Source organism: Doryrhamphus excisus, chromosome 5, assembly GCF_030265055.1.
Source record: "Doryrhamphus excisus isolate RoL2022-K1 chromosome 5, RoL_Dexc_1.0, whole genome shotgun sequence".
In the NCBI taxonomy this organism is placed as follows: domain Eukaryota; kingdom Metazoa; phylum Chordata; class Actinopteri; order Syngnathiformes; family Syngnathidae; genus Doryrhamphus; species Doryrhamphus excisus.
In genome coordinates this window covers 8,764,924-8,782,365 of record NC_080470.1, presented here as the reverse complement: position 1 = coordinate 8,782,365, position 17,442 = coordinate 8,764,924, and the positions used below count along the sequence as shown (strand labels likewise).

General features: G+C 41.3%; 1 protein-coding gene across 2 annotated transcripts in view; it reads right to left on the bottom strand.

The window, feature by feature from the left end:
* cep350 (centrosomal protein 350) overlaps positions 1-17,442 on the bottom strand; it is a 30,069-nt gene extending 12,627 nt beyond the window's left edge. For both annotated transcript variants that reach the window (XM_058074398.1, XM_058074399.1), the window contains exons 1-24: positions 17,076-17,442; positions 13,730-13,859; positions 12,982-13,025; positions 12,399-12,507; positions 12,133-12,280; positions 10,545-11,161; positions 10,349-10,456; positions 10,155-10,265; positions 8,762-8,878; positions 6,262-6,986; positions 6,028-6,146; positions 4,623-5,587; positions 4,389-4,530; positions 3,915-4,057; positions 3,709-3,842; positions 2,800-2,971; positions 2,539-2,702; positions 2,300-2,410; positions 2,110-2,184; positions 1,909-2,030; positions 1,738-1,809; positions 1,447-1,658; positions 1,146-1,333; positions 305-583 (exon numbers count right to left, since the gene is read on the bottom strand). In XM_058074398.1, coding sequence (XP_057930381.1) covers positions 305-583; positions 1,146-1,333; positions 1,447-1,658; positions 1,738-1,809; positions 1,909-2,030; positions 2,110-2,184; positions 2,300-2,410; positions 2,539-2,702; positions 2,800-2,971; positions 3,709-3,842; positions 3,915-4,057; positions 4,389-4,530; positions 4,623-5,587; positions 6,028-6,146; positions 6,262-6,986; positions 8,762-8,878; positions 10,155-10,265; positions 10,349-10,456; positions 10,545-11,161; positions 12,133-12,280; positions 12,399-12,507; positions 12,982-13,025; positions 13,730-13,814 — 4,962 coding nt within the window. In that variant the 5' untranslated portion in view covers positions 13,815-13,859; positions 17,076-17,442. The remainder of the gene's footprint in view (positions 1-304; positions 584-1,145; positions 1,334-1,446; positions 1,659-1,737; positions 1,810-1,908; positions 2,031-2,109; positions 2,185-2,299; positions 2,411-2,538; positions 2,703-2,799; positions 2,972-3,708; positions 3,843-3,914; positions 4,058-4,388; positions 4,531-4,622; positions 5,588-6,027; positions 6,147-6,261; positions 6,987-8,761; positions 8,879-10,154; positions 10,266-10,348; positions 10,457-10,544; positions 11,162-12,132; positions 12,281-12,398; positions 12,508-12,981; positions 13,026-13,729; positions 13,860-17,075) is intronic.

Genomic DNA, 17,442 nt, shown 5'->3' with positions numbered 1-17,442 from the left:
TGTGCCACGGGAAATTATGCAATTTCTCTCAGGGAAATGGTTATTTATTATACGGTAAAATCTATCAATATCTATGCCAGTGAAGCACAGGTACATGCAAAACAATTAAATGTTTTTCCACTAGACAGCAGAAAGTGTGTAATTACTCTGTGTAGCCACCTGGTGCCATTCATACAACAGAATAAGTCTGGTCCCACTTGATGGTGTGCCGTGAGATTTTCCTAATGTACAGTAAGTGCCTTGGCTCAGGAAACAATGTAAACAATGGTCGATGGTATCAATAGGCCGTTAACGGGTGAAGTACCTGCTCCTCCTGGAGTCTCAATAAAAGACTTTTCTGCTTCTTCCTAATAGGTGGTAGTTTGTCATCCTCGCCTTTGTTCCTCAGCTGTTTTTTCTGGTGTTCCAGCCACGCGAGCTCGGTTCTGATTTTTTCTTTGACGGCTTTCTGGCGCAGATGCAGCAGAGCGTTTTGATGCTGCAGCCTCAGGTCTTCGTCTTTCATGTACTGACGCACCATGTCCATGGTGAACCGGGAAAAGCTGTCCTGTCCGCCAGAAAAGGCCAAGTTTGCGTTCTGAGACTATGGGAGAGAGGGGGAAAAGTAAGAAGAAAAGTAACAATAAAAAAGCTTTACATTTAATTGGGTCTCACAGTGATATTACAAAGACTTATAAAATACATGCAAGTTAAAAATGCAGCGGACAAACCACAATACAGTCGTGCCTCATTTATATTAGACAATTGCTTCCACACTCGACCACAATAAGTGAATTCCTGTGAAGTAGGATTTAATATCAATACATTGAATATTTTCATAGAGCATAAAAAAACAGTTTGACTTCTAAATACATTTTTACCGTTATTAGAGCCCTTGAGACACGAAATAACACCCCTATCATCATCTTTACCTTCATCTAGAGCATTTTCTATTTAGACTCCCACACTGTGGAATGCCCTTAAGACTTATACATTTTAGAATTTCATTAACAGTATTTCTGGTCCGTGTGACAGCCGCTCCTTCTTTTGACTAACAATAGGTCAAAGTTAACCACGAAACAGCGACCATTTATTAATAAACTTTTGAAAAGCTGTGACAGATTGAGCAAGTGGTTACTCACACCTCCACCAAACAAGCCTCTCACCTTTGTAATGGTATGGGACTCTGAGACAGACGTGTTGTGATTTGCAGTTTCATCGTCCGATTCCTCGTGATAGTCTGGCCTCTTCTCCAAAGAACTCAGACGGTGCACTTTAGACGGCAGCAGAGAGGTGAAGGAATGGTCCTCAGGTACATCCTCTGTCCTGGATGTGTCAAACTTGAGAGAGTACTCTGCGAAACCAGATGTACATAAGTACTTTCTTTAGCCATTCATTCACCTGGCAAGCTTAGAGCTGGAAAATATAGAACAGACTGAATTTAATGGCGTGCATGTCATGCGGTACCTTTGTCATCAGCTACGGAGGGGATGCTTTCGCTACAGAGTGATTCATTATCCGCTGTGGGACCTTCCTCCTCTATTGAGCTGCAGCCTGCTTCTCTCTTCGCCTGCTTTTCATTGTTCTTCCATTCTAATTCAGTTTCTTCTTTGTTTACTGGCTTGATATGGTCTGTTGATGCGTGTGAGGGGCTACTGGTGGAGCTGGAGTCTGCACCACTGAGGAAAAAAGGAGTAAAATACAATTAAAATGAGCCCCTGACACCCACTAAGTGGTGTAAAGAAGATTGGTCAATACATGAGGTTCGGTCTTTGCACAGGCCGTGAGTCGGTGTGACTGGGACTTCGACTTGACGCCTCTCTGTGGAAGCTGGAAGCCAAAAAGATAGCTATCACTTTGGGTACTTTGCATAATTTATTATGCATTTAGGACAGGAACTGGCAGCACAAGTGAAGGCTGGGACTTTACCTGCCAGAATCAGGCCTATTCTGTTTCTTCTCCCGCTGCTGCTTACTTTGCATGGGTGGCTCAGTAGCAACAACAGAGACTGTAAGAGCACCTTCAATCTGAGACCTGGCCAGATCTGTCAACTAAAGACAAAAAGCCATCTTTATGACATAAAAAGCTTTGTGTTTATCAATCCATCAATTTTATCAAAGACCTGCTCACCTCCTTGATGTGACGGGCCGCTTCTGCAGTTTCTTTTTGAGTTAGCACTAACTTTTCCAGCAACTCCTCGTGGGCCTAAACAAAAACATAGCAGAAAGATCATACATAAATTATCTTATTACAGTTTATGAATACATATTTTGATGAAGCAACATAAATTCTGTAAGAGTGTTAAAATGTGTATTTGTACCCTGGATGTTCTCTGCCTGTCTTCCTCCCGCTGCAGCTGGGCCTCCAGAGCTTTTCTTTCTGCCTGGATCTTCTGCTCATAAAGGTCATTCTCATATTTCTGCTGCTTGGTCTGCAAAGAGAGCAAAACACTGTCTCAGTATATTTGAGGTACACCACAGCAAATTGGGAAAATAATTAGCATACAAGTCCCTTATGTGAAATTATTACATGTAGAAAAAAAATTATGCTTCGCTTTACCTTCAGTATTTGCGCCAATGAAGCACTCTCCTGCTGGGCCATAGACACACCCATTAGCCTCTCCACATCCCCTAAATGTCTCAATGACTCCTCTATGGACTCTTGGTATTGGAGCTCTGCTGCCATTTGCTGATGCAGGACAGCAGGAGGGTATTGGAGATTACCTGGGAAAAGGGAAAAAGGAAAACTTTAGATATGGAGAGTATAGTTTTACTTCCAGTGTTAAGCGCCACAATGCTTACAACACCAATTATTACAAACCTGTTGCTCTGTTTTCAACTCTGCCACAATGAATTGCGGTGGCTGTGTTCATGTTGTTGGTAGCCCCGACCATAAAGCCATTTCTGGGAGGCTCACATGCTGGAAAAGAGTCTGGAAAACCAGAAGGTGAAGTCATCCTTGCTCTTGAAGGTGGAGATTTTTGCTGTTTGGTCTGAAAAGTTTTGAGAGTAGTTTGTTGACAATATTAGTAAACATATCTTATTATGATTAAGTCACTATATTAATGGTGTAAAGGCATACATAAGTAGCAACAGCATAATTAAAACCACATCCATTAATGCTGTGTGTAAATGCATAAAGGTGGGATTTAATAATGATAGCACTGCCCTGAGTGTCAGAGTGCCGATTAGCTTGGAGCATAATCTCATGCTATTTGTGCACATATGTCTATTAGCTTGGAAATAAGCCTTGTATTCAGTTCACGTTGCCTTTGTTATCACAATTGCTTATAATTACTATGTTTGTGTGTAACATGAGTTGCATTGTTTTTCCGATTATTCTTTGTATGCCATGTTGTTGAAGACCACAGCATAAAGATCATCTTGACAAGACTTGTTCGAAGTAATATGCTTTATAACACCTACTACAGCGCATACGAGCCAATGCATTGGCATTGGCACACCAACCAGGTACATGCGCGGACATTCAAGTAGGTACAGTTAAGGAAGACATGTTCTTCTGTAAAAACTTCAAATTCTAGAAATCATTTAATTGATTTAAAAGATTAAACTTAATTTTTTTATTGTGGGCTTATGTGGTGTAAGTGTGCTCCTCCAGTACGGCATACAAGGCTTCAAGTCATGTACCTGAAGGGGCACGGGATTGTGAAGTTTTGGACCCACCTTAGCAAAAATAAGAATTCAGCATTTAGGCAGATGTTGCACTAACCTGCTGAGCCACAGGTACACCCATCAGCCTCTCAACTTCGCCAAGTTGCCTCAAAGACTCTTCTATCGACTCCTGGTACTTGAGCTCTGCTGCCATATACTGCTGTAGGGCACTTGGTGAATACTGGAGTTTACCTAAGGAAAATCAATTTAACTTAAATATATCATTTGTTAAGAAGCACTGGTTGTTTGTCACACAAAGTTCACCTGTGCTTCGGTTCTCAACTCTGCCATTTCTTGTAGGTTCATTCTTAAGAAACTCGACTGCTGGAGACACACTACATTCTGGGAAGATGGTAGAAGCCTGTCTTGCTCTGGTTGGTGGGGACTTTTTACTTTCAGGTCCAAAACTATGAGTGTAATAAACAAACAAAGACCATTAATTCGTATATTACGACTAGTGATATCAACAATAAAAAAAAGCTTCTATAACTTCAACAGTTGTAATTCCCATGATGGGAAGTGTGGCTCACTAATGAACAGAGGCCATTGATGGAGTCTAAAAATAAATCTTTATTTTATACACAAAGCACACAGTCATAATGTTTATAATTAAAGTGGATACTCTTGTACTGCAGAGGACAGGAAAATATAGTACTAATACTTGGATTTCCCCATCTGTGTGATACGACTGCCATCTAGTGGTCTACTTCACAAGCATAAAGACATTGACGTAATCACCTGTGTGAGCTGGAATCTTTTTTCAACTGTTGGCTAGCCCCACTGCTATGAAACGACACAAAGTCATCATCATAGACTGCTGCATCTCTGGAGGAATCCCCAGAATGAAAAGAGCGAGCAGGCGAAGACTTCCTCTCATTTACTGTGGGAGAAAAAACAAGGTTTAAGATCTAAATTGTATGAAGGAATATCTTTGCACCAGACAGTGTCATGCAGGGTCATGAGTTCACCAACCTTTAACATTGAGGTTCTTTAAGTAAATGTTGATTACACTGAATGGGTCTCCTTTGTTCAACTCTTCCCAGGGTATTTGACTACTGTCCTGCTGAGTAAATGGCAAAGTGACAGGCGAGCACTTGCCAGCCTCCTGGAAGTCAGGCAGGCTCTGCATTTCCCTTTGTTGGCCAGAAGTGTCCGCTGATCTTGCAAGACGAGTGTTGGAAGGCTGAGGAGGGCTGACTTCATCCTTACAGATGCTCTCCTCACTCATGATGGTGCCCTCACTGATGGAACCTCCACTTGAGTCATGTGGATCTACCTTATTCTCCCCAGCTTCTCCAGGTGCTTTACTATGTAGGTTATTAGGTCTCTCTAAGTCATTGGCTTTGTGCATTCTTTGTAGTCTATAATTGCTAGGAACGTTATCAGTTAGGTCAGCAGAAATTTGCTGCGCTTGTCCCGAGAACGTGTGCAAATTTCCAGCTCCCGGAAGAGAGGCGCCATCATATGAGCTAAGACCTGTGCCCACTAAAAGTCTCTGGATCCTTGATGTTAAGTTGCCATTTTCTAATGTGCCATGACCAGCTGCCAAGCCTCTCTCATTAAGATTAGCAGGAGTGGACCCCGGGGCCAAAATATCCACGTGCAATGAAGTTGCTTCGCTGTAGTTGATCCCCACCCGAGCAATCTGCCGGGCTTCAGACTCTATGCGGTGAGACAGAGAGATGGCTGTAGCTTTGAGGGCATCAATGCGGGACCTCCTTGACTGAAAGCTGTTGATGGGCGGTGCTGGGTGTAGCCCTTGTGTGGGTTTGATGTCACCAGCTGCCGCCGTGTTCTCCAGCCTCAGAGGCCGAGAAAGAAGAGGGTCATAGCTAGTACACTGTAGTGCATCATTGCTGGAACCAGCGTGGGATTGAAAATTTGGGCTCAGAAGGTCTGGATTAAGTCTAGGATTAACTCCAACATCTAAATCACTCCTATGACAAAGGGAACAAAAACAACAGAATGAATGTTATAGACTTGACAGACCTTGGAATGATAAAAATACATTTGATCTATGATACTATTGCTACTGTGTTACTTATATAGTACAATATTGTAAATGTGTCCCTTGTGCTGTGCCAACTGTCAGTCAGCTGCATGTACAGTCATATAGGCTAACCTAGCATGATAAAGATGCTGCTTTTACAATTTGACTGTAATATGAGCACTCTAGCTCGCACACTATGGCTAAGACAGTGCTACTAACGTTTATGTCTGCAAATAAACTCCATTTCTTACATCATCACTGGAGAATGAGGAATGGCTATACACACACAGACACACACACACATACCAAGCAAAAGAGAGCAGAAGGAGATAAAATAGCATCATACGGGGCCTTTACGTACAGTAGACATGAAGTGTGTTTATCTACCTTTCTAATGGAGGAGATAGCTGATCACTCAAAGACCTGTCACTGCTCGAAGGGCTTTGCGGCAGTTCCATTTTCTTGTTCTCTTTATCAGACTCTCCAGAGGGCTGATACATTGGTCTCTGCGGTACAAGGATACACAAGCAATCTTTTAATCTTGTTTTATCCAATGCACAGAATGTGAGAAGAAAATCCGTTGAGGACGGAACTAATAGGTGTAAAGCTTGTAATAAATACCGCTTGATTCGAGGGAACAGAAGGTTGCATCTGTGTGACTTCCTCCAGAGTTAAAAGGTACGTGTCATATCTGTCTTGTTTTGACAGAGGTACTACATTAGCCTCAGTAGGAGTGACCACGGCCTTAGCCATTTCCTTTTGCCTCCTGTAGAGCTCCTGGAGCCTTTGATTTCTTTTCTCCGTCTCCGCCATCAATGACTTCTTCTCTTCCACTTGACGTCTCTTTCGCTCCTCTTTCTGCTTGACAATGTACTGGCGTATTTTATCTGCATCATAGTGGCGCTTTTTCTCCTTAGGTTCAGCCACATTACAGGACTCTGGTCGGTTTGGAGAGGGGTTGGCACTACGACAGCCTCTTGAGGGGATAAGTGTTGGCACTGTCTTTCCCCAGAAGGAGAGGGGAGTCCGGGTTTGAGACAATGACCTTGCTTTGCCCCTCTGACCACCCTTAACTCCCTCAGATCTTTGCAGAGCCCCCTCCTCCTCCTCAGCTGCTTTGCACTCAAGCTGTGGGTCATCAAGTATGGCTTTGATATCTGCTGACAACAAGTCTTTGCCTGCAGCCGCTCTGTATTTGTCTTGACTTGCAGACGAGGGGCTCGCAGTTGATGTAGAGTGGCTTTTAGATTGACCGTGAAATGCATTGCCAGTCCTGTCTGTGCTTTGAGGCCGAGGGTGGTGCTTTGCTTTTGAGCCTTGCTCAGACTCGGAGCGGCGATGGGAAGCTGTGAACATTAAGACAATATCAAAACAATTACAGACAGCGAGAAAGCACAGTTATAGTTGATCACAATGTTTCCCACTGGACATCACGCAATAGCAAGCAACAGCAGGAATGTGAAAAACTGACCCGTTTTCTTATTGATATTTTATCCACAATAGGCATAATGTAGTGAGGCTCGGGGTGCTCGATGAAGCTTTGAAACCCAACATTACTAACCTCTGACAGGGGCTTGCTCTTTTCGGTTATATATTACTTTTTGCCATCCTGTGAGAGTTTCTCAGTCTTTGCAACAATGTCACACAGCGGTGGTTTAATCAAATGCATAATAAGTTTTATCGTATTAAAGCGCCCCAGTTCTGTGCTACCACGAGTAACTGCATAATAAGTTTTTAACTCGGCTGTAACGTCTTTTTCACAACTCCTACTCTTTGCTAAACATAAAGTGTCAAAATGAAAATTGCAGTTTAGATTCTGTAGCATCGTCACCCGACAGTCTGAGCTGAACTTTACTCTGATGCCAATGCCTACTCTGCCACTCTCCAGGGTCCATGTTGCCTGTTGTGGGGCCAATCTCATCATCAAATTAGGTCATAACTCCTGTGCACCCAACCAGAACAGTCAGTCGATCTCAATTCCTTCCGGTCAATGGTAGCCAGTAGACATACAGATAGACAACACAGAAGTAGCATGAGATACTGTGCAAAGCATTATATGAGGGAGATGATGTCGACTGCTGTATAGCAACAGTCCTAGGGGATATTCTGCAAAGCCAGCTTAGTGGGTTCACGAGATGTATTGGCTATTTGTTAATAAAGACACCAAGGCCCATAAAGCTGAGTGCAAAGAGAATTCGCCAGACACACTATGGAATGTAAATAATGCAAAGACCATACGTATGACATCAAAGTGACACATTCCGAGTGGCTGCTCAAAGCATTCCACCATTTATCACCTTTTAATTGCTGCATTCTTTTTGCTTCTTGAGAGGCTCAGGTACGATATGAAGGCAGCAAGGCCAAGTTATCGGTCTAATTCTATACAGTCATTCCTCGTCGCATTGCGGTTCAAATTGTGCGGCTTCACTCTACCACGGTTTTCAAACATATATTAATAAACATGCCATTTCAGGGTTCAATATAGCCTATCAGTAAAAAAAAAAAACATTCTTCATTATTAAAGCCTTCTAGACATGAAATAACACCCATAGACACCTTTACATTCATATTACTAGTATGTATTATCAGAGAAGATAAGCCATTCAAGACATGTGTGTCGCAGTAAATGTGTTCCAGTGCTAGTAGGGGACCACAATGGGTGGCGGAGTTGAGTTTTAGCTTGTCATGGCTTAAGCCATGAATGTAGTATGTTACATTGGTCACAAGGTGTCAGTAATTGTTTAGTGAGACAAGCACCAGATGAGCTTGCCGGAAGAACAAACTTTTGTTTTATTGCAGGTTTAAATAATCTCACATCAGGCATGATAAGTCATCATTGTAATCATAACAGTGGTAAGAGGCGGGTAATGTAAATGTCAAGGTGATATACGGGTGTTGTCACATCTAGAGGGCACTAATAATGTTAAAAAACATACTTAGAAGATTGCAAACAGGTTTTCTATACCTTGACTATGAGACAATACCCTGTTTATAAGGAAGGAGTGGAAATTCACTTATCACTAGTTAACTGCAACTGTATTGCAATGAGCAGGCAGTCACACAGTCATGACAAAACAGGGTTATTGTGACATAATTTACAGAAGAGTGCACTAGCCCCCACCTGTTTGGCACGGTCTGTCATCGAGATGAAACTTGTTCTCCCTGGGTCGCTTGGGAGCCGTACCAAGTACCTTGTTTACCAACTTCAAGCCCTCCCGCCAGGAAGCAGGTGTAATCACTACGGAGAAACACACACATATACAAATATTGGTACCAAAGTTATATTTGTCTGTCTAGTGAAGTACATTCGTAATATTCATAAGCTTTCATTATAAAAAAAATGTTCAAGTAGTTCCTAGATACACACTTCTACAAACAAGCTTCTGCTTGAATAGAGATAAAGAGTCACATGATCTTGGCTACAGATTTCAGAGCTATTTATGGAACCATGAATGAGCTTAAACAGGCCAGAAGGAAGAGTTGACCAAAAGTTCTTTTGTCAGGTGACTACAGCACAAACACAAAAAACAAGTGAGCATTGACTGATTCTGGAACATTATGTGAAATTTAAAAAGCCACAGTCAACTGACAACTACTGGAAGTGTAAACTCATTTCAAAAGATCACATCATTTTAGATTTATTATCTGACCTTGTAACAGCAAACTTCATGGCCAGGTCAATAATTCTGGAGCTTGTGAAACTTGTGTCATAACGAAACAAGACCAAATTTCATCCAAAATAGGATAGTGTGTAGTATGAAGTGTGTTGTGTGTGTGTTGAGAAGGTCTATAGACAGTTCCTAATGAGATGAGCTGTGTACATGAATAAAAGGTGCCCCCTCCAGCCACTGCAGTCATCCTTTATTTAAACCAAACCTCCACAACATCAGCAAGCATCCTGGAATCCTCAGTAACTTTGCTGTTTTCACAGCCCATGAACACAAAAACTTGGCCGCTGACTGGCTCTAGCTTTAGCTTTAAGCTTGATTGCTAGCAGTCAGTCTGGCAGAGCGAAAGAGGACAGTCATATGGAAGAATTGGCTGATCACCAATACCCCAAAATTAAGGAAATCAGCGCCCATCAATCGGTACATGCTTATTTAAAATGCTTAGCATTTGGTCAGTTAAACAGTTTATTATGAGTTCCGCACTTAGCTATGAGATAATGATGGATGAGTTTGCTTTATGCTGTATTTAAATCTCAGTTCATTAATGTACAACTAACAAGTTAATGGAATATACAGCTTTCTATCCAAAGTGGCATAGCCATCCACTATGTTTAGTCTTTATCAGAAATAATAGCCAGTGAGGTAGAGAACAGATGTATATGACACCATCCATTTAATGCCTGCACTCAAGACCTACTGTGATTGTCAAGCACTATTTTAATTAGATGACTCAATCATGAGGTTGTATCCATTCATCTGATTGATTATGTAATGCAAAGTATTATTATTGAAATCTCAATGCATTTGTCAAATGTAAAATATGCAACACACACCAAACAAACCCACCTGTTTTTGCATTTTGGCCGGGAGCAACTTTGTGGATCTTCCTAGTTGGTTTGGGAGCTTCTCTCTCAAAAGAACGATGCCTTCCCCGTTGATGCCTTACTGTTGTTCCTTCTATAATGTAAACAAGAATATGTAAGGCCTGCCTAAGTAAGTGCATTACTCCTTACCTTGATTGTTTGCGTTATGTGTCTTACCAGCAAGCTGCCTTGACAGGTCTGTGCATATGTCACTGTTTAAGCCACGGAAATCCTCCTCTTTTAAAGCGTTCCCATGTAGAGTACGGGACTCTGTTTTGCTGAAGCCTGAGAATAAAGCAAAACAAGTGTAAGCAAAAACCAAGCTTACTTGCATAAATAAGAATTAAAGTGACATTAGAGAGGTCAGTGATACCTTTGTAAGAAGGCGCTTGTGGTGCAGCTGCTACTTTCCTTATTTTGGCTGTGGGCTCAGTGATACCATTTTTATTCCAGGCAGGTAGAATGGGCTGGTCAAGACAGCTCCCCTTCTCCCTCTCTGCAGACTCCTCCTGATTTTTCACCTGCTTTCGAATTCGATCTTTGAGCTTTTCCAGCTTATCATCATGTTGATGTCGCCTAAGGTTCTCCAAGCGCTGGGAATCGGAGCCTGGACTGGTGGAAGGGTTGCTCTCTGGTCTACATATGCAGTCAGAGGGTGGAGGTAGAGATGGGCTACATTCTTGAATATCCATTCTCTGGGTGATTTGTGTCCCTGGCGTGACTTCCTCCATTGCAAGGCCTGTTGAAGGGTTTGCATAAGTCTGCACGGTGTCCACAGTGGGCGGGTCATTGAGGTAGTGGACCTCTGAGGCGGCTCTAGAGTGTGCGGCGTCCTGGTGACCGTCTGTCTCCTTGCCTCGAGTGTCTCTCTGGTACACAGGCTTGTTCCGCAGAGAGCGGGGCTGTGTGGACGAGGACAACGGCCCTGACACTGACTGCAGTCTATAAGCTTGCAGCTGGGATGAGGGTTGTGATGGAGGGGCGGTCTCGCTGGACAGAAACCAGATTACATTGGATCAGCAGGAGGATCAAGATTAGTCTTAATTCAAAATCCACTCTACATATGGGGGAGCTCTTGTATGGATGGTCACATTTAGAAATGTTTATAGTCAAGCATTCTTCTCTATGTAACTGTTGGATCAGGGTTCTGTAACCAATGGCTTTTGGTGTCTGCATTCGGCTGTCACACTTTTTACTTTCAGAGCTACTGTCCAGAATGCAAGCTGGTCAGCAACTCTGTGCATGGAGCTGACAAGCTGACTGGTCTTCTTTAGCATTAGTGAGGACCGGCTCGCCAGTCAGAGATGGCGAAAAATGCCAACACATTCATGCTTGATATGGTGAATGAACCCTTTGATGACTTTTTGGGCAAAGTCAATCAATAATCAAATAAATAAAAGGCCTGCCTCTGTCAGCAAAAAGTGTTCACGATTGTACCATCATGATGGCTGATCAGGTGGAGGAAACAATTGAATGACATGAAATTAACCTCACCACATAACCATCTATAAAGCCATTAGTAATACCATCACTAGAGTCACATTAAGTCAAAAACGTACCCAACCAGAGTTAGATTTTTTTTTCTGCAAGAACATTAAAGACGAGAAAAGAAGTAATGTGGCAAGGACATAGTGTTGCCAGAGACTTACTAAGCACCCATTCAAATTGCTCTGTTGTCATTTTCAAACATGCTCACACAATCTTGGGGACAGGTTTGCAATGTATCTATATAATCACTGTTTTAGCTCTGGAATTTTATTCGTTTGTAATTTAAGTTCAGTGACAATAGCGCTCAGCGTTTGCACATAGTTGATGAGAACAAAGCCATTATTCACATCATCTCAAATGAGACAAAAACTATAAAGACAGATTACATAAAACTGGTATTTTATATGATGAGAATGAGTGACAATGACAATATTCACAGGCCTATATGACAGAGCAGATTTGTAAATACCAACCTGTACAAAGCCAGTGCTTCCCTGAGCGCCATGCTGTTGTGCTTGTCGACGTTGCTGTCTTGCGTGGCATTTCTTAGCGGGCTGCGTGAGCGTCTCTTTTTGGAACTTGACCGACGATGCTCAGTGGACTTTGAAGATGTCGTCTCATCTGTGATAATGACAGTGTAACCTTAATATTGCATAACACAACTGTGCACCGTCATTTGGCAAATTGTTTTATTCTGTACATAACATGATTTAACAACATAAAAAAAACAACAACTGACCTCTGCTGCGGACAGTCACTGATTGTTTTTTCTTGGGTGGATCCACGACAGACAAGAGGAGCGCTGTTGTCCCAGGAACTGCCTCCACATGATTTTCTATACGGCGCAACTACACAGACAGTATATAAACATCATTCTCCATAAGTTATGCCTACAAGGGTCCACTAAATCAAGTCTTCGTGTTGTGCTCCAAGTATCGTCTTTGTTCTATTTTTGTTACAATCAATAAATCAGGTCTTAAAGCGAATTTCGCAGCTTCTCTATCACAGTTTTTGGTTGCTACATTAACTACAACACAAATGTAAGGCTATTGTAAACCAGGAACTACTGTAAACACTTCATTTCAGAAAAAACGTAGAATAAAATAATTCCACAAAGATTAAAAGTGTAAAAAAGTAGAAAAAAAATAAATAATTGTAACTAATAATTGCAGCTCACAAAACAAGACGATACATGATATTGGGTTCACAAGAACGAGTTAACACATTCATTCATTCTCAAGATTTTGCGTCGATCTTGTGACACCCCTAATGGCAACCCAAGGCTGACAACATCATCATGAAATTGTTCCTTGTGTACTTACAGCAGCTTTGGACTGAGGCAAACCCTTCCATGCAGTTGCTAAATCTGATTAAAAAAAAAAAAAAAGAGACAATTATGAGAGTTAAGTGAAGAATATAAAACACAATGTGACAAACTTTCCAAGGCTTTTATACTGGTACCCCAAACCACATTATATAGGGACCCCCGAGTAGGTCATGTTTATTGAATTTTCATGTAGCACCAGATCATAACATAAGTAATTTAACGATACTGTAACAGTCTGGTTGTGTTGATGTTCGGAGTTCCTGTGTTTCTAAATGCACCTTGGCCTGAGTGCAATTGGTGAATGAGGGGGTACTGCAAATGGTCAGGGGCTGGTCATCTTTTCCGTTATACTGTAGCTAATGACTTCTTGCCATCCTGTGAGAGTTTCCAGTGCCATGCTGCTTCGAATGCGCGATGAGTTTGGCTGTACTAAATTTCCCCGGTTCTTTGTCACCACGGGAAACTTGTTTTGCTATGTCAAAGCTGCAATGTCTTTTTAGGATTTTAACAAAAAATACACATGCTTCTCTGTTAACAGGTAAGCACATGCCGGATTGGCTGCTTGTATAGACGTCAACATCTGAGATTTTAGATACATAATACTCAATTTAATGCTGATATCAATATCAGATCAGGACATCCCTACTTTTTCTTACTTAAGTTTGTGAAATGTCACTGTGCCCAAGGGAACCTTGGGGAAACACTGATTCTATTAATTGAAAATGTATTATTTTGTTACAAACCTGTATCATGGTTGTTGTCCGAGTGCTGATGAACAGCAATGCCAAAGGACAGAGGAGCCCTTTTACTACTCTTCATCTCACCCATTCACCTGCAGCCAAGTTCACACTTTGGCAAGGATAATGGGGTTATCTGAAATAGAGAAAGGAGAAAGTTGAGCATCACCTTATGTGTGTACTCCAATGAAGAATATACAGCAAATGCTCCAATGAATGCCTCGTCTGTGATCCACCAAGTGTACTATATAGTATTGGTTGCACTACTCAGCTCACTCTGCTCCTTATCGATATTACATCGGCTTAGAGCTGTGTGATATAGAGACTTTTAAATTATTGATATTTATTTAAAATTACGATATTTATTTATAAAACAAGCATATCGTTCATATCGATATAGACTGGTTTTGATGCTCGTGTTTCAAGATGGTGCCACCCGAGTGCAAGCTAGTTACAGCAGCTCTGTGTCTCCTGCAACGTTTTTAGTATTTAATAGTGCTTTATTTATTACTTCCTTTTTGTTTTTGTCCCGTACCGACCCCTTAAGCAAGTGTGCAGCTATGGATGTTCATCTTGTTACGTTTGTAGCTTGCCGCTTGCTCCATTGTTTACACTCAGGAACAGCTGTTAGCTTTCAGTACCCCTTCCCTACGCCAAGCAATCGGATATCCTCCCCACTGACATGTAGAGGTGGAGAGGCTGCATAGCAGGAGTGGACATCGAAAAAGACAGTATACAGACAGTATAAACCATGTTTAACGTCTGTTGTCATGGGGAGATGGAAGAGCTAACCCAGCTGCAGAGACTACCGTGAGCGCAGCATGATTGCACTGAAGATTGAACATTATATTGATCATTTTCTATATTAATTTAAAAAAGAGAATAAACTATTTTATTTCAGTGGCTTTTTTCCTATAAGATTGTTGACATTTTAATAAAACTTTGCACTCATACTTGGCTTTGACTTTTGTCTAAATTCAGTTTATGGAAAAAATATGGGGATATATATCGTATATCAATATTCTACCTAAATATATCTGGATATGACTTTTGGGCCATATCGGCCAGCCCTGCATTGGAGCTGTTGCTGCTGTGTTGTAACATATTGAGTCCTTATTAATCTTTAAAAAATATTAATAGGTCAGACAAAAAACAAAACATACGATAACTGGAGCGATTTTCTGTAAATCCAATTAATCTGTTCCAGACACCCGAAAATATAAACACAAAACATATTTTGCGCAGAATAATGATAGTTTTTCTTACCAAAAACAATGTGAAATACATATAAATGAATGAAATTTAGGAATGGACATTTAACAACACACAGAAATGAGCGGAGGGAACGGGGAGCGGGGATGGAAGAGCCACTTGGACGCCGCTTTATGCAAGTCTGTTACAAATGTAACTTTTAAGAATAGACGGTTAGAGCTGTATATTTGCTCACTCAAGCTTTATTGTAAACTTCAGGAGGAGGAAGAAAAAAATCATCACACACACTTGCCCGCTCGCTTTCTGTCCCTCTGCAACCTGGGTTTTCACATTATAATACTATTATAACAGCCATCACCGTTGTACTTTGTTGAATTAATAGTGTTGAACCATCAGTGCAGGGCCGATGATAGATGGTTAAGCAACATATATAATCAAATTAGTTGTGGAATGTCTGACTGACCAAAACGGACCCTAACTGAACAACTTATCAAAAGATATAACGTAAATCCACAAAGCCAAACATTTGTCCCTTTGTGCGACCTCTGTGCATCTGTGTGAAAGAGGCTTAAACTACAGTCACAGCTTGTAATTCTAAATCCAATGTGGTGATTTACAGAGGCAAAATGCTGGAAATTGTGTTATTGTCCAAATAATTACAGCCCTAACAGCATGTTCTGATACTGGACAAGCTCTTGTTACTACCAAAACAATAGTCTTGTAAAGACCATTAGGTCAAATGAAAGCCAAAACAAAGACCAACACAGACGAAGAGGGGAAAAAAAACTGCCAGCCCTTTCAGAAAAGGAAATGCTTAAGACAATTGTGCAGTACATCAAACAGTCCTAGATGACAATACATACAAACAAGCAATCAAGTTGTATAATGGCTAAGTTCATTATGAATTTACTAGTACCAGTCTGTTACAAGACCTTGTTTCACAGACAGGAGTGCTATGTCAACTTGTCATTTAAAACTGGTTTAACAACAGTGTGTTCCTCAGCAGGTTTCCATGAGGGAGGGTGAAACTAAAAATGGTCATGAATGTGATGTTTACCTAAAAAGACCTGTAATACCAGAGTACAGTACATACAATCCAGGTTGGTCTTTAAAAAAAAAAGACTCAGGACTCTCTCTGCCTCATGTTGTAGGATGTCTTCTTGCCAAGTTTGCACAGATATGCAGTTTGCTCATATGAATCACATGACATTGCCCTGACGTGAATGCAGTCTCATTGACAGAGCAAACAGGAAGCAGCCGGTGCTGGTTACATTTCGAGCTTAGTCAGCTTAGTCATGTATGATGTGTATTCTTAAGCCTCAAACCAAGTCCTTCCAGAATACTGAAAAGAACACCCTTTGAGAATAGTGACCCCTGAAGTCATTTCATTCAATTAAACTTGTATTTAATATTTCTGTGCATGGCATCATGGTGGCATAGAGGGTCACAGTCTGTGTGCAGCAACTCCAACTCGCCCTTATTTGGACAATCATTATAGAATATGGATGATGTACAGACTTTTGACCTTAATTAGGACAATCAAAATCGTGTGAAATCATTCAATGCATATATACACAACATTATACTAGTGCAGCATAGCCAAGATGATAATGGCAACTTCAGGTGAAAATATCAAAGGTAACTTCAAGGTTAACCACCTTTCCATTGCTGCACGCAGTATTGGTTATTTTTGAGAATGGACGTTTTAGCGCACAGATCTCAATCGGCCATTTAAGAGCTCACAGTAGTGGTTTGGTAAGTTGCTTAGTTACACACACGAGACAACAGGAAAGAATGACCCTTTAGTGGGACTTACAATGTTGACTTATTGATTGACTTTCACGATCATTTAACAGTTAGTAGTCTTGTTGAACTCTTCACTAAGCAATCTTAGGCTGTTGTAGATAAGCTTCTTAGGGCGTGAACGAACGGTGGGATATGATCCGGAGCAAAGACAAGTCAACGATAAGCGTTTAAGATTTTTTAAAGTAAAAAATAAGTCACGATTTTCTTTACTTTTACTTCTTCGGCCCAGAAAAATCACCGGTGAAGCAAAACTCGGGAGTTCACATCCAAGCTAACGGACAAAGTCATGACTGAACTCCGAATAACATTATTAAAAAATAACCACAATGCTTACCTTTTTAAGATAGTGATCGGAAACATTTAGATGCCTTATCGTGGTAGAATCATGATGAAAAAATGTCCTTACATCATCAAAAATCTTCAGATTGCTTCAGCGGTCTGTTTGCTAACGTTAGCTTCAAGCAGCTAGCCACTGCCACTTGTGCTAACGAGCTAGCAACTTTTTCAGTGTCACGCACCCATTGTTGGACTCCAGTTCTCTCCGAGGTAGTGTAAAAATATTTCGCACAGATAATTTGTGTCACAGATCCAAAAGTGGCTACCCGCTTCTGAGTTTGTCTTTGCCGGGTTTCGACACGGACCTTTCGGAACCACTGAAACAAGAGTATCCAAGATGGGTCGCTTTGTGACGGACGACTCAT